We start from the raw sequence: 15975 nt of genomic DNA on the forward strand, positions 1-15975 counted from the left end.
ACTCTACTGTTATGCATACAGCTATATCATGGTTACTCACTTGCCCCAGGCTGATGAAAAAAAAAAAAAAAAAAAAAAAAAAGCTTCTAAGAATAATTAAGAAGTGAGGACTCTCTCTTGGCTAGAAAATGCCAATTTCAGGAAAAATTTAAAAATGTGGTGGTGAAAAGATAACTGATAAGCAGCTTCTGCAGTAGCTCATTTCAACTTCTTTTATGTTTATTATGCACTTATTTTGTATTGTTCAGCTTCTGCTTTCTTTAACAATAGCTACAACTATGACTAAGCATTATCACTGGTTTTGGTTTCCACATTTACTTGTTTTAATTTTTAATTCAAGTATTTGTCTCCTTGCTTTCTATATTGGATTGAAGATTCTGGCTCATCATTGCAATTCAGATAAGGACTATTCTTAAATATTTGAATGGTTTGCCTATTTCATTTCCTGATCTTTCTCTGTTTTCCCAATTTTAGCTAAACACAATTACAAAAACAGAAAGCTTGACACACCCTTTCTGAGCAGTCTTGTCTAAGAAAAATGTCTGTTTTTCTTTATATAGGCCCATGCAGGTGGTCTCTTCCTGTCCTAGAATACATCTGTGGTCAGCTTACCTTAATTTGACCCTTTAAGCAAGGCTCACTGCACACAGACCGTACCACTCCACTCTTGTTCATTTGGATTTTGTAATCATCGATGTTCAACACACCTTCGTGCCAGGTTCCTACATGTACGTAGTCATAGCGATTAGCTTCTGTGTACTGAAGATTCATGATATCATACCTACAGAGGAAACAACACATGTGTCTTGGAGAGTATAGGCATGACGCAGAAAATGGAAAAATTCAGTAAACAGACACACCAGAAGGAAGCTAAGAGCAAGAATCATCGCACTTCCTAATGCCTGTCAATATTTTATTTCATTTCTAAGGTTTCCTCTGATTTTCCAAAATGTGTTTCATCTACAGTCTGTGTATTGTCTATATCTGCTAAAGAATGTATTACTCCTACACTTTACTCTGTTAATTCTCCCCCCAAATAATCCTATATGTGCTGAGTTGTTTTTCATTTCCTTCAAATCATTACTCACTAATTTATTCTTTGAACGAGTCATGATTCTGGAGAACATTAATTTCTTAACTTGATTACTTTCATTCTAATGTCCTTTTTCACATTCAGTTGTCATTTTCATCACGCTGGATTAAGAGAAGTGAGTTTTACCAAGTCTGGAACCTATTTAAGGTGCTAATAAAGCAAGAAATCTGAGAAACACAGCTTTAATTAACAAGGATGTTGGGGATTTAACATCTTGAGCACTGACATTTAAACTGGTCTCTTCCCTGATTAGGACAAACATTTCTGAATCTAAATAATCAGCGTCAGTTATTCCAGTAATTTCAAATGCTGCAATGCTACACTATGGCAAAATCTACATTTTGAAATGCTCACTGCAGCTGAGTGTGCTCTGGGGGCCAGACCTCATCATTTTTCAGTGTGGACAATGGAGAACATTCTCCAAAGCAATGAAAAGAGCACTGGACTTGACATTCGAATGCGTAAGCTAGACTCTTTTTTCTAACATTTTCGCAATAGATTATACTACTTAGGAATGTCCCTGAACTCTTAAAGGTCCACGGGGTTCTTGTAGGGATTAATTAACATAAGCCACGTAAAAAAAACGATTTCACAATTGCATATGTAAGGCAATATCACTACATCACTCATATTTATATTACTATGAATGTCCTAAAATACTCTGGTTATGTTCATTACCATAAGAAAACTGGAGAACAAAAGCTGTCTCTCTCGCAGTCATTGGAAATCCTCTGGCAATCTTCAATCTTTCTGCCATGTTGCTATTTACTCCAAGTAAGCTGTAACTCATGTGGCAGTTTCCCAAAAATGTATGCCTGACTCCCTCTTACTGCTCTGCAAAATGGGATTCTTTTTGCTGCATTACCTGCGCAGTTCTCACGGTCCTGCACTGAATTTAAGAGGCATGGTTTCTTGCTCTTTGTGCTTGACCGGAAGAAATAGATGGCAACTACCGAACATGTATTCCTCTTCTTCACCTCCCAACCCCCAACACCCTTACCTAATCCATTTTGCAATTCTTTCTCTCTAACCAGATTCAGACTCAGAGTCCTCCTTAGCTCAGCACTCCTGGAAGCTATCATTAATCTCAGCGGGCATCCAAAACCTACTGGCTTTTTCTGGATTAGTTCTTTATCTAGATAACTATTATCCTTTGTTGGCTTTTCTGTCTGTTCTTAACATGCAAATGCATTCTGCCAACCACAGGATGGCTAGGGGCTTCTCCACATCCACATTCTGGCAATTTCTCTAAAGGGAAAGGGGACTCTGGGAGAAGAAAGGAAGTTTCTCCCCTACTTTTCCAGGAGAATGGAACCTACCAGGTGAGAAGGAAAAACCGGCACACCTGGAACACAGTATTAATCTCTTTGTTGTTCTGACTTTGGGCTGAGAAATAAAGGTTCTCATTCTTCTAGCTGTGGAGCCATCCCAGGATGTTCTGCAGAGTAGCTTTCTGAGGGATATCCAAGTGGCTATTAACCGCGTGCAGATGGCTCCTACACATCTTGAGGATCAGTGATGCTAATCTACATCTCCAAAACTTTGCATGTTAAAGTCATGGTTATAGAACCTATTGTGAATGTTTGGTGAATAATTTCCTTTTTCATTTCCTTTAATTTTTATGTTGTACCCCATATTGTTGTTGACTCTCCTTAAATATTTTCACTGAAGACTTTGGTGCAATGCTGGCTTTATAGTATCTTTTTCCTATAAATCAGTTTGATGAGGAAACAAAGGCAAACTGAGGACAAGGTAGAAGCTGACAACCCACAATACCCCTCCCCAAGATGGGATGTATGTGGCATTCCTCAGGCACTACTGCCTGCCCTAAAGCTAAGAAAAAGCAATTAGTTAACCTATAGAGATCACAGTCCTGTAAGACATGAGTCTCTCCCAGTTTACAAACGTTTTAGCAATCTATGAGAACAAAGCATTTCTGTCAATAACCTAGCTTCCAGAAGGAAATTTAGATACAATTATATGTCCTTATAACCTGCAGCCCATTGACAGATACTTGAAGTGGGCAGAGTGCAATGTTCCTCCTGGAAGCTCCCAACTATCTTATGTTAATGCCTTGCTAGAGGGAAAAACAACCTTAACTTGAAAAAGGCAAGGCCTCTAGTATCCTGTGAGTCTTCTTTAACATATGAAAATCCTTTTGAAACCTCACTTTCCCTTATAGTCCCCAACCCCATAGTATATAATCAGCTACCCCTCACAAAGCCTGGGCAGCAGCTTTTTCTGCCCATGGATCCTGTCCCCACGCTTTAATAAAACTACCATTTTGCACCAGAGACATTTGAAGAATTTTTTCTTGTCATGGGCTCCATACCTCACCCCACTGAATCTCACCTATATTCCAAAACCACATCAAGTTTCCTTTTTAAAAAAGATTTTATTTATTTATTTGACAGAAGGAAACACAGTGAGAGAGGGAATACAAGCAGGGTCAATGGGAGAGGGTAAAGCAGGCTTCCCACTGAGCAGGGAGCCTGATGCCATGGCGGGCCCTGGGATCATGACCTGAGCCGAAGGCAGATACTTAACCCACTGAGCCACCCAGGCACCCTCACATCAAGTTTTCTAAGTCTTATTTCAATCCTCATTTGCTCTTCAATAGGAGAAATCAGTTCACACTTTATTAGCATTTAGAAACTGAAAAATTCATAACATTTTGGCATGAAAACACGTTTTTAAAAAGCTCCAAAAGCCAGAGGACAAAAATACTGAAAGATACCAAGGGAAAAAACTGAGACACTAAACAGAAGCCTTCCCCTGTGCTATGTGTGTTAATGAACACTGCTCTTTTCTCTTGACCCCAGAGTCCCTCCTCAGCATGTTGGCATTTATTTGGAATATCCTCATGCTGTACATTACAATTGTATAGCATCCTCTCGATGCACTCAGTTTATGCTGCATGATGATTAACTAAAATAATCACAAGAGGGACCAAGAGCATGCATGGTGGTATGAGAGGGCATGCGAGCAGAGGGAGGTGGTTAAAACAGAAGCTGAGCGCAGATTAAGCTGACCAGTTTCAAGCATGAGGAAATGATCCTTGAAAAGGAACCCAGCGGAAAGCTCATAATTTGAACATGTAATTACACGTGGAGGAAAAACAAGCTAAAACTATGTGCCTATATTTTGGATAACTTGCAAATAAAGAGAGCAGGAGGAAACTCGTATGTATGGAGCGTCTAAAAGGCATCTGGTCCTGTAGAGTGCACACTGTGTACATTGCCTTAGAGAATCATGAAGGAAGGTTCCTATTCCAAATCTTACAGTTTAGGGAGCCTAGTTTCCAGTGGAACCCAGGATGACAACCATGGGCTTGAAGGAGAGAGTGCTCAGTGTTTTGAATCTCAGGTCCATTTGTTCCTGCTGGTACTGTTTCCCAGAGTGCCCAGCACCTGGAAGATTTCCACATCCCCAGGCCCTAAATTATTCAATCCACCCCACTCACATTTGGATCTACATCTCCTCCTACCTAACTGGCAGCCTGGAAGGAATCGGATAAATTCGTTATTGTCTGAACGTTGTCTGAGCACGGCACACAGAACTTTAAGCTTATATGAAGGAAGAGATATGTTGAGAATTACTTAGGGTCAGATAGTCTCTAACAGTATCTTTGAAATGACATTAAGCAGGCTGCCAGCATCTTTGCCTAATTTTAGGATTAGCTAAAAGGCAGCGTGATGTGGCAAAAAGATTATAAGCGTCAGATTCAGATGGCATTGCCTCTACCAGCGACTCTCTGCATGAATTTAGGTGAGTTTCTTAGTTTCTCTGACACTCAGTTTATCATCTGTAAAAGAGGATAATGATATGCCTATAGCAATGAGGATTAAATGATTTGATGTTCCATTTTAACACAACATATGCTTTCCTAAAATTTCTCATTCCGTAAAATCATATACTGGAAGATAACAGGGCTTATGAGAAGGGGAAAAAAAAAAAAACAACAAAAAACAACCAAGATTGTGGGCATACTGTATAGCAGCCAAGCTGAGGGCCTTTTTCTTTCCTTTAGCAGACTTTAATCTTTTCCCACGATTCTGATTATCCCTTGCCTAGAAAAATTCATATGAACGAACACAACTGCTCTTTAAACTGACATCATTCTCTATCAGTCACATGTGAGCTAACATATCATAAAAGCAGCTATTGCAGAACAGAGTATGTATAAAATGACTTGAGGAAAAACATATATATTTGTTAGGTTTCATTTTTCTTTGCTTCCTGAATAATTCTTTGGAAACCATAGAGAGTTGACAGCAGAAAGAAAACTCTTTTCTTTTTTGTTTCAAGACACATGTTAGCAGAAACATAAGTTAGCCTGAGGAAACAGGATACATGAGGAGGACTTGGTTCTCTTCATATAGTAAGCTTTTACTCTTTTTTAAAGATTCATTTCTTTATTTATTACACACACACACACACACACACACACACACACACACACACAGAAAGAGCATGAGCAGGAAGGAGGGGCTGAAGAGGGAGATCCAGTCTCCTTGCTGAACAGGGAGCCCAATGCAGGACTCAATGCGGGACTCGTTCCCAGGACCCCAGGATCATGACCTGAGCTAAAGGCTGACATGTAACAAACTGAGTTACCCAGGAGCCCCATATATTAAGCTCTTATTAAAATATTACACAACCAGCATGGCCTTGGGACCAATCAATCAGAAAGATGCTGATCTGGTGCTGGAACTGCCAGGGAGGAGCCTGCTACTCAGGTATAATTTCTTCCATTTCTTGGGCTTGTAGGAGGTCCCATGTGTTCTGAGGGAAGGATCAGGGTAATAGCTGGATAAGAGGGTGGCACTGGAAGAATACAGGATTGTGGGTGTTCACCAATAAGTTTTCAATGTTTTATAACATAATTTCCATCTAAGATTAGCTCCATCTTTTGACCTTTCTAGTTGTATCTATCCTTATAACACCTGGGAACCATGAAACCAAAGGGACCAGAGTTGCCGTCTGTTCAGCTCAGAGAGGACCATATGGTTATTCAAACACATTATAGAAAAGACTGCTTTACCTTCCAGGAGCATCCCCTTTCTCATCAAACCACACCTCCTCTCCAGACACACCGATGAACGTGGACTTGATGAGGAAGTCCAGGAGTTTGCTGCCATCGATGGGCTTCATGGCATCACAGAGGCCCACATGGCCTGGGCAGAGGGCGTGGTGCATGTTCTGCAGCCCATGAGCCATGGCGTAGATGGCATTGATGACAAACCCCATCTTACTGTCCTGGACATAGTTTTCTTCTAAGCTTTCATTGCCTGCAACACAAAACAGACTGCTAACAGGGTTGTGATAATGAGGTCTAGGAGTGCATGTTTAATCCTCAAATGCTTTTCAGCATTTGGTCTTAGAGGAAGGAAAAGCCAAGTCCACTTGTTCTAGCCTTATACATGTAACTAGTTCTAATTCTATCTACAAATAGTTTATTCAATTTTATTTTCTGAACTCAATAATGGTTTCATAACATATGAAACACACTCCATAGAGGCAAAGATAAAGAACTTTCAAATATTGCAAGGAAATCCTTAAGGAGCAGTGAAAATAACTCATTCTGTCTTGGTTCACAGAGACTTATATTAAAAGTCTCCCTATATCACGGTACTAAAAAAGTGTTTTTTATATCCTCTATGACAATTCACAATCTAAAATAACTCAGTTTGTGTATTACCTAAACCCTGTTATTTTCTTTCGATGATTCCACTAATTTTATGATCTCTAGGGCCAAAAAAAAAAAAAAAAACCAGATTAAAAAAAACTAGGTAATAAGAATCTCTCCTTATATATGGTTGACAGTATACAAATAACTGAATCAGATTTTCTGATTATTAGAAACTCAGGTAAATTGTTTCTTGATGGAAAAGTCATACTACACATTTAATTTTAGCCTTTAACCTTTACCCATGAATTTTTAAAACACTGCAATCATTTATACCTAAGTCACAGTGACCAAAGTTTCACAATTGCTAGCAAGTTTCCCAAGAACAGTATAAAGTTAGATATGAGCACCATATCAGAAGTCTAAGCTTTTGGAGTTATGCATGGATAAGAAATTCAGAACCCTAATTTTTCTATACAAATGACATTAGGGCATTTATAATGCAGGGGCCAAAAAGTAACATTATTATAAAACAAGGGGGCCTGCAATTGCTGATTTTAGGGAAGTCATCCATGGGGACCAGTTGAGCAAACTTTTATAGCATCCCTATTGTGCACGACAGTACTCTGGTGGGCCCCGAGGCCCTTTCCCCCGCCACATTGGGGAGGCCAGGTCAGGGGGAGGTAACAGAGCCCAGAATACAAGGATGAGTCAAGCCAGGTGGAGACATCCAATCAGAAAAGCACCTCCCTAACCACCCAAGAATGTGGGCCCTGCCTTTTGGGCGCCAATTCTGACCAGAGTGATAAGCTAGTTCAAATAGCTACTATAGGGCGAATTATAATTTAATTGGCCACCTGTGTGTGGCCAGGCTCAACCACATGGCCTTTACTCTATAAAAGTTAGTCTGTGAGGCTGGGAGGGGTTGCCTCTTTTCAAGAGATGGCCCTGGCTGGTCAGGTTGATTCTCGATGCTTGGTGTGAAATAAAGCTTGCTTGACCTTCAAAAAAAAAAAAAGAAATTCAGAACCCAGTTGGATTTGGTTGAAAACAGATAATAGGCTTGAAAAACAAAATAGATTTGAAACACATCACTGGCATAATTCAGAGATTTTGTACCTAGTTCCAGAAAATAACTTCTCTCTTTGGGGGGCTTTCCTTCTACCACCCCTGACCAATAGTGAGGGATCTATGCTATGTATGCTCCAGGTGCTAGAAGCTGGGAAAGGTCATGAGTTCAGCCGTTGATGGGAACTGAGAACAATAGGGGAGTCCTTGAACCCCCAGCCACCTGACCTCTTTGTTCCAGCCTAGTAGGCCACTGGACACTAAGTTTCCTGCTACGGAGTAGCAGAGAAATGAGGCAAGGTAGGAGTGTTTGGAAGAAATGGTAAAGAGCTTTGACTTTGATGTTGAGCTTAAGATGAAATATAACATTTCTAAAAAATTATTTTTTTAAAGATTTATTTATTTATTTGAGAGAGAGAGTGAGAGCATCATTGGGAGAGGCAGAAGGAGAGGGAAAGAGAATCCTAAGCAGACTCCAAGTTGAGTATGGAGCCTGACGTGGGGCTTAATCTCACAAACTTGAGATCGCAACCTGAGCCCAAACCAAGAGACACATGCTTAACTGACTATACCACCCAGTCATCCCTAAAATGTTATATTTTAAACATATTTTAAAAAGATTTTATTTATTTGTTTGTGTGTGTGAGAGACAGAGAGAGAGCACAAGCAGAGGGAGAAAAAGGCTCCCCTGCTGAGCAAGCAGCCTGTGCAAGACTTGATCCCAGGACCCTGGTATCATGACCTGAGCAGAAGGCAGATGCTTAATGAGCCACACAGGCATCCTCACTTATCTTTTTTACATTATAAATTTCATATCATACATAACCAACCCTTATATGTTATAGCTATGTTGTTTTCCTAAAATCTCAATTTTATCTTGGATTTTAAAAAAATATTTTTTCTTCTTATTTGTTTCCATCTCTTACCCACATCTAAACACTACATTGTTAACCTGCTATTATTTCCACTCTATTAATTATTTTATTTTACAATGCTGCTTTATTTAAAATGTCTTGATGTTTTGACCAGAGCAAAGAGGGCTTAATACATATATTCTGTAACAAGGCAGGATCCATCACCTATTTGGGGTTAAATATAAATAAATCTATCAGATATTTATTTGTGCTATTGTATCCCTAATACTGTGTGAATGCATAATGCCAATCTAAGGGGTACAAAAAGTTAATAGACTGATTATTTGTGCACAAAGAAGTTTATAGTCTAGTTGAGATGATGGGAGTAAAAAAATAAAGTCTGGGCAACAACTGCCTTTGAAGGATGGCCTTAAAGTCAGCAGGTTGGTTGAAAAGCAGGTCTTCAGTGTCTCTGATGACTTGGAAATCAGAAAAGATCACAGAAGTAGAGTGGAGACAGCACACTGTCCAGTTAACATTTCAGATAAATAAATATTTCTTCATTTCTTAAATATTCCTTAGATCACTACAGTATTTATTGTGATGCTTGATTTTATGAAAGCTAGTTGTCTTCTCCATGGGGTCTCTTATCTACTTTCTGTAGGTGGATGGAGGCTAGTATACCATGTGTATCAGCCTTGACTAATGATCACAGTTACCAGCTTAAAATAATACCCACTTATCATCACATAGTTCTGTAGGTTAGAGGGCTCAGTATAGCTTGGCTCAGTTCTCTCGTGTAGCATCTCATAAGAATCTGGAGATGAATCCTTACCAAATTCATGTAAGTTGTTGGCTGAATTATGTTCTTTGTAGCTGTAGTACAGGGGTCCCTGTCTCTCTGTTACCTGTCAGCCAGCAGTTATTCCTATAAGTTTTCTACATACTTTTTCACACTGTCCATATGGACACTCTGACAAAGAGGAGTAGAGTACTTCTCATGCTTTAAATCTCTCCAACTTATCCTTTTGCCACATTTTTCTGCATCTAAACTCATGTGGTTTAGATTGGGTCATCTGGATAATCCAGAAAAAATCCCCTTATTTTTAAGGGCCTTTAACCTTAATTATCTCTGCAAAGTATCTTTGCCATGTAACATAACATTCAAAGGTTGCAGAGATTTTGACACCTGCAGGGGGCCATTGTGCTTACCACAAAAAGTTAAAAGCTATTACTTTTTATCTATTTTCAGAGCATATTGTCTTCTAAAAAAACATTTTTTTATTTCATTTGAATGATCTTGGTTACCCCTGCCATCTAATAGGCTTGGAATGTGATCTCTCAGAGGAGTAGCTCCTGGCATTTAACAGACACTGATATGCCTCGAATATGTGCTTACTTATTGTGGATTCTCACTTGATATGAGTGACAAGTGTTTCTCCCCATCCCTGTTACAGTTCTCAGTTATAGGATCTATTTTCTAGATTACCAAATAGGGAGAAAAAAAAAAAAAAAAGGTTTCTCATTGACAGCCATGCTTCACTAAACCTTAATATTTTTCTCTATACATTATTTGGGACAATGGTCAGGAAAGGAATTAGAAATAGATTGTACTACATTTCTTGATAATGTGGGCAAACATAGATGCTAAATCTTCTGGTGTCATGGGTAGAATTCAGCTGGTAGGAGAGACTCTGGTTTCCTGACGAGGACCCGTGCTGTCATTGAGGATGTATTGCTCCCCAGAAGGGAGTTAAACTCATCCTCATATGGGTGCAAACAATGGCTGCAATGGCTGTGAATGAATCTGAAGAATCCAAAGACAAAAGCCTAAATCCTGAGGAGCTAATTCTTGTATCCATGTTTTATTACTGGTCATATTTTTTTTAACCGAGTTCAAGAAAATAATCACGGATTCATTCTTTACCTTTCCAGTATTTATTTCCTTCAAGTCTAGAAAGACACACACACATACACACACACACACACAGTCTAGAAAGACACATTGTGTCTTTGGTTCCAATGCTCAGATCACCCGTTCTTGTTTTAAAATTTTAGTTCTTCAGACTGATTTTTCTCTTCCTCTCTTTGGCTCACTTCTCCTTCAACCATTTCACTGCTAATTAGGATTTCTAACAAGAATGAACAGAAGTAAATAAGTGAAATGCACAGGTACATCTGACCCTAATTACTTGTGTGAGGTTTGGGAAACGAGAAGGTGAAAACCAGTGACCAGAAAGTTGGACTCTTTAGTCCTCTTTGCTAAATGCCAGCAACAGCCATCTATAACTGAGTGGCCCTGTTCTCCACCTATGGATTATCTGTAATATAAACATCTGGGCATAATTAGAATCCAAATTATTTTGTAAGCTGATGAAGCTGGACCCAGAAACATTGACTACCTATACATAGCCACGCAACGCCAAATGTCATGTAAATTTTCTCAAACGATGTCTAGAAAGCTGGCCCTATTTTTTCCTGAGTATATATGGAGATTTCAAAGCCAGAATTTGTTACTGAGTTACAGATGCATTAAATAAGAATCAACATAAATAAGCTAAGACCAGAATGAAAATCTGCTATTCTCTCTCATACATGCTTCCCACCAGCTTATATCTGGCTGGATGTGGAACAGTCCTAAGGAAAGAGGGTATGCTGTACTGCAGTGGTTTTGTATGCTAGAAAGCACCAATGTGTCATTGCCCACATCTTCACATGCTATTAGTGTGCAATGGTTTCATGGCTTCCCACTAATAAATCACCATAAGCTTGAAGCCTTTGTTTTGACAACTGTATTTTCTCTTAGCCCAAGACTATTACATGGTCCTGGTGATATATGACCGTCCCTCATTCTTTCTTGAATTCCTGTATACAGAATTTTTCTTCATTTGAAATGTTTTTCTCTTAGAAATTCAACCAAAATTTAATGAGAAACTTATTCATTATGCAGACTTATTCTTGTAGGTACTATCTGCCTTCCCTTTCATTGACTGACATTTTGAAGATTAAATCTGAAGCCTCTTGAACTTCATTATAGCTTCATGAATATTATGAGGTTTCAAAACTTGACTGTGGTTTTGAAACTCAGCCAGGAAGTTACCAATGGTGTTAAAATTTGTATTTATGTAATGTCCTTTCTTCCAACTGGTTTAAAGCACCTAGGACATTGTTTTGGTCTATCTCCATGACATGCATGTAAGTTGTTAGGTAGAAGGTCTCACTATCTCTACTTTATAAGGCGGAATCTTAAGGGTCAAGGAAGTGACAGAAAAATACATAAAACATAATTCCCTGGTAGATATATCTAAGTTCTGAATCCCTCTCTGGGAAAGTTGCTTTCACTACTAAGTTTCCTCTTATTTGTATTACATTGTGATCACTATGCATTCAACCCTCAACTTCTGCTTCAGCCTGGTGCCCAACTCCTGTGGTCCATTTGCCCCCACCTACTTGATTTTCATCAATAAACTTCTTATTACTCCAAGCCCTGGAATATCACTATTAATCTTTAAAGTGTGTGAGACTCTCCCAGGGTACTCTGAGCCTCAACAATGGTGATGCTTTTTTAGTAGATTTATGATACAGCCCAGGAATTTTCATTTTAGCAGATACCTTGAAAGGGTCCAATGCTGATAGTAGTTGAGAAAAGTGCCTCACAATCAAATCTGATGTGGAGTGGAAAAGTTGGAAAGGTTTATAGAATCTTGAATCTATTAACTAGGGTGTAGTAGATTCCAGGCCACAAATCTTATCTAGCTTGAGTTCCCGAGAAGTAAAACCTAAGGCAAAGATTCTTTTGCTACTGATTTATTGAGTTGTGTTCTCATGAGGAAGAAAGGGAGGGAATCAGGATAAGGCTGGGTAATAAGCTAGCTATTTCTCAGCTGGAGAAAAGATCCCACAAGTATGCTCTGGAATACAGATTGACCACAGAATTAGCAAGAGAACCAGTTTTTGAACTTTAGAGTCAGTCAGTCATTTTGCCAAGAGCCTCTGGGGGACAGAAGTGGTGAGGGAGGTGCAGCCTTCCTGGTGAGGAATTTCCAGGTTGTGTGAGAGCAATTCTCCATAGAAGGATTTAGCTGGGAGTTGTTATCAGCATATCAGGGCTATGAGTATTCTGGCTGGGAAAGGTGTTCTGGGAAATAGTATCTGCTACATCCCTCAACTCAACAAGAATCTTCTTTATTCCTCCTATTCTTGAGCTCTTGGCTTTATCATTTGCTCAGTCCAATACCTGTCTGAATACCTTCCCTAGCAGCTTCTATGGTAAGTCTAAGTTCACCTATCTTCCTCAGGACCTCATGAGTGTCACTGAGTTAGAATAAGACCCTGAGCTTATGCCTGTTGAAAACAGTCACGGAGGGCTAGGCAACCATCTAGAAAATAAGGCCTAAGAAGGAGTGAAGGTGCCAGAAAGAAGCCTGAGCCTTCTGTACTGAAAGCCTGCCGGGACTCCCTTTGGCTTATTACTTTGTCTAAAACTCTCTGACTGGCTATTTAAAGTTCAATAAATGGTAACTAGTATTATTGGTATCTTTATTAGCCAGGTTATTATAAAGGCTTGGGCTTTTTTTTTTGTAATATTTTATTTATTTATTTATTTACTTGACAGACGGAGATCACAAGTAGGCAGAGAAGCAGGCAGAGAGAGAGGAGGAAGCAGGCTCCCTGCTGAGCATCCTGGGACCATGACCTGAGCCGAAGGCAGGAGCTTTAACCCACTGAGCCACCCAGGCGCCCCAAGGCTTGGGTTTTTACTGTTTCCTCCATACCGTGTATTTGTACCTCTGTCAATATTGCTATGCAGGAAGCCTCCTCTTCTTTCTTTCTTTACTCAGTGTCTTACACCTGCTTAACAGCAGTCTGTATCCAATCTCCTGCATGAAGCCTGCCTAGAATTTTACAGTGATTGATTCCTTTTCTAAATTCTCATCCTTAGAGTTGAGTCACACAAAATTTGACTCTTTAAAATATACAAACAGCACGGAGTCCAACATATGTAATGCATATGGAATGCGTACCATGGACGGCTGAGTGATTTTCAAACTGAGAATGTAGTCACTACGGTATGAAATTCTTATTCTGTTAAATAAATATATAAGCTTGCATTATCATTAAAATTTTATTTTTTAAAAGATATTATAAATTCCTATTATTCCAGGTACTAACATCTTCCTTCCCTCAGATAATTGGGTGGATATGAGCCTTGAACAGCTCTCCTCCTACAATCCTCAGTTCACAAGCTTAAAATGGAACAGAACTTTGGTTCTATCTTTTAAGAGATTTGAAACACTTTCTCACTTACTGCTTCAGACTGAAATAATTGCCTGAACTTCCCAACCTTCATTTTTCCCATTTATACACAATTTTATTTCTACAGATGTTAAGTACTTCTAATTTGACTAATGTATTAAACAGACACTTCATCTATATTGGGTTATATTCAGTCTTCTCAAGTAATAGCTTATAGTCATCACATTAGGTTTCCTTTTGAATGTCCTCAAGTGTATTCTAGTCACCATCAATAATAGTCAAGCCTCAGTTAGGTCATAATCCTTCTCCTGAGCTGTCAGTCATTCACTATGAGAAACATTGAGATAATATAGAAGACAACTGTCTAAATAACTCTTATTACTGCATGGAAACAGGTAAAGTGTGTTTCTACTGCAGGTAGGGTCTATTCTGACAATATGTTGGTGACTTTTCAATTGGCAGTAGAAATAGGGGATATGTTGCCGTGCATTTCTGGCAACACAATGGCCCCCAGCTATCCTTACTCTTTGTATACAAGCTAATCTGAGCTTCTAAAACTTGTATCTTTATCACATTCAAGGAAGCCAGGGGCAATGGAAATTCACCAATAAACCACAGTATCCCTTGGTACACAAAACAAGAATTTTCCCCTAGACTAATATAACTTGAAAAAATACACCAGTGTATTTTTATGCTGTTCTAGTCTATATAAGCAGTTGCAGACATATCTGGTAATTCTGATTCAGCAGTTATGGAGGAAAGCGAAATCATTGCTGCCTTCACATATAAGTTCTGTGAACTTTGAGGGGGCACAACTGAAATATCAATGCCAAATATTCTTGAGAAGAGGCTTTTAATAGGTTTCCTATTGACCTCCCCACTAGAAGCAGCTGTCATATTTGATCAATGTGACCGTGTCATGCTGCTTAATCTCTTCCCTGCTTTATCCTTCCCAAATATTTCTGAACATATACAGGATGAATATATAAGCTTTGGTTCCAATGCTCATTTCTCAGCAAACTAATCTCTATATTGGATTTTTATTTATTTATTTAAGAAAGACGGAGAGAAAGAAAGAAGGAGTACAGCATGGAGGGGCAGAGGTTGAGAGAGCAGATCTTAACCAGGCTCCATGCCCAGAACAGAGCCTGAGGAAGGACCTGATCTCAGGGCCCTGAGTTCATGACCTAAGCTAAAATTAAGAGTCAGATGTTTAACCTTCTGAACCTTCAGGTGCCCCTCTACATTGACTTTCTCATCCCTAGTTAAGGGTGGAATTCATCCCCACCATTGCCTTTTTGTTTCTAGTTATCAAAGAAATCAGCGAAGAGGGACTAATGCCATGTTTCTAAACTCATCCAGAGTACTGTGACGACTCAGCATGCCTTGTGTTAATCAGAAGGAGGCTTCGCCTTTTTTATGTTCATTTGAAGAATGCTGCAGCATATCAGGCTTCAAGACAGTACAGTACTTTGAATGCACAAATGTATCTATTTAACCCCAAGCATGTGCAAGTACGCACACATGTGCACACACACACACACACACGGTCAGAAAGAGTTCTACTATCACTCAATTTTACACCTGAAGCTAGGATTATCCTCAAATTACACAGGCTTTGGTATAAATCTTGTATATCAGCTTAGACTTGTCCTACCTTTATGATGAGTTTCAGTTATCTAACCTTCATTCCTTCAATCTAGCCTTGGTTATGACTAACCCTGCCCATTTTATCTGCTGTCTCAATTTTGAACCTCAGTGGATGTCAAGGTTTCTGTGTTCTTCCTTCTCTCTAGAGGTGGATACTTGTTTCTATCTTTTTGAGAATCAGATACATTAAGGGGTAGTCAGGCACTTGTACCTCATCTAAATTCCAAGTCCTAATGAAAAATAATTAGCTTTATTTCACTAGAGAAAAAGTCTACTTTGGGTACAATGAACAAGAAATAGGTGGAGACAGAGCACCATGTTGAACACATTTGTGCTTGTCTCATATACCCTCATCTAAAAATAAATAGAAGCCATGAGGGAAAAATCTTGATACATTGCCCAATTACTTCAGTAGAACTGAATCC

The 15975-nt window shown here is 39.1% G+C and overlaps 1 protein-coding gene across 5 annotated transcripts in view; it reads right to left on the reverse strand.

The window, feature by feature from the left end:
- The window catches only part of GRM1 (glutamate metabotropic receptor 1), a 416711-nt gene that overhangs the window by 62147 nt on the left and 338589 nt on the right, over positions 1-15975 (reverse strand). For all 5 annotated transcript variants that reach the window (XM_059177317.1, XM_059177318.1, XM_059177319.1 and 2 more), the window contains exons 5-6: positions 6138-6384; positions 613-781 (exon numbers count right to left, since the gene is read on the reverse strand). In XM_059177317.1, coding sequence (XP_059033300.1) covers positions 613-781; positions 6138-6384 — 416 coding nt within the window. The remainder of the gene's footprint in view (positions 1-612; positions 782-6137; positions 6385-15975) is intronic.

This window comes from Mustela lutreola, chromosome 6 (genome assembly GCF_030435805.1).
Source record: "Mustela lutreola isolate mMusLut2 chromosome 6, mMusLut2.pri, whole genome shotgun sequence".
NCBI classification, from domain to species: Eukaryota; Metazoa; Chordata; class Mammalia; order Carnivora; family Mustelidae; genus Mustela; species Mustela lutreola.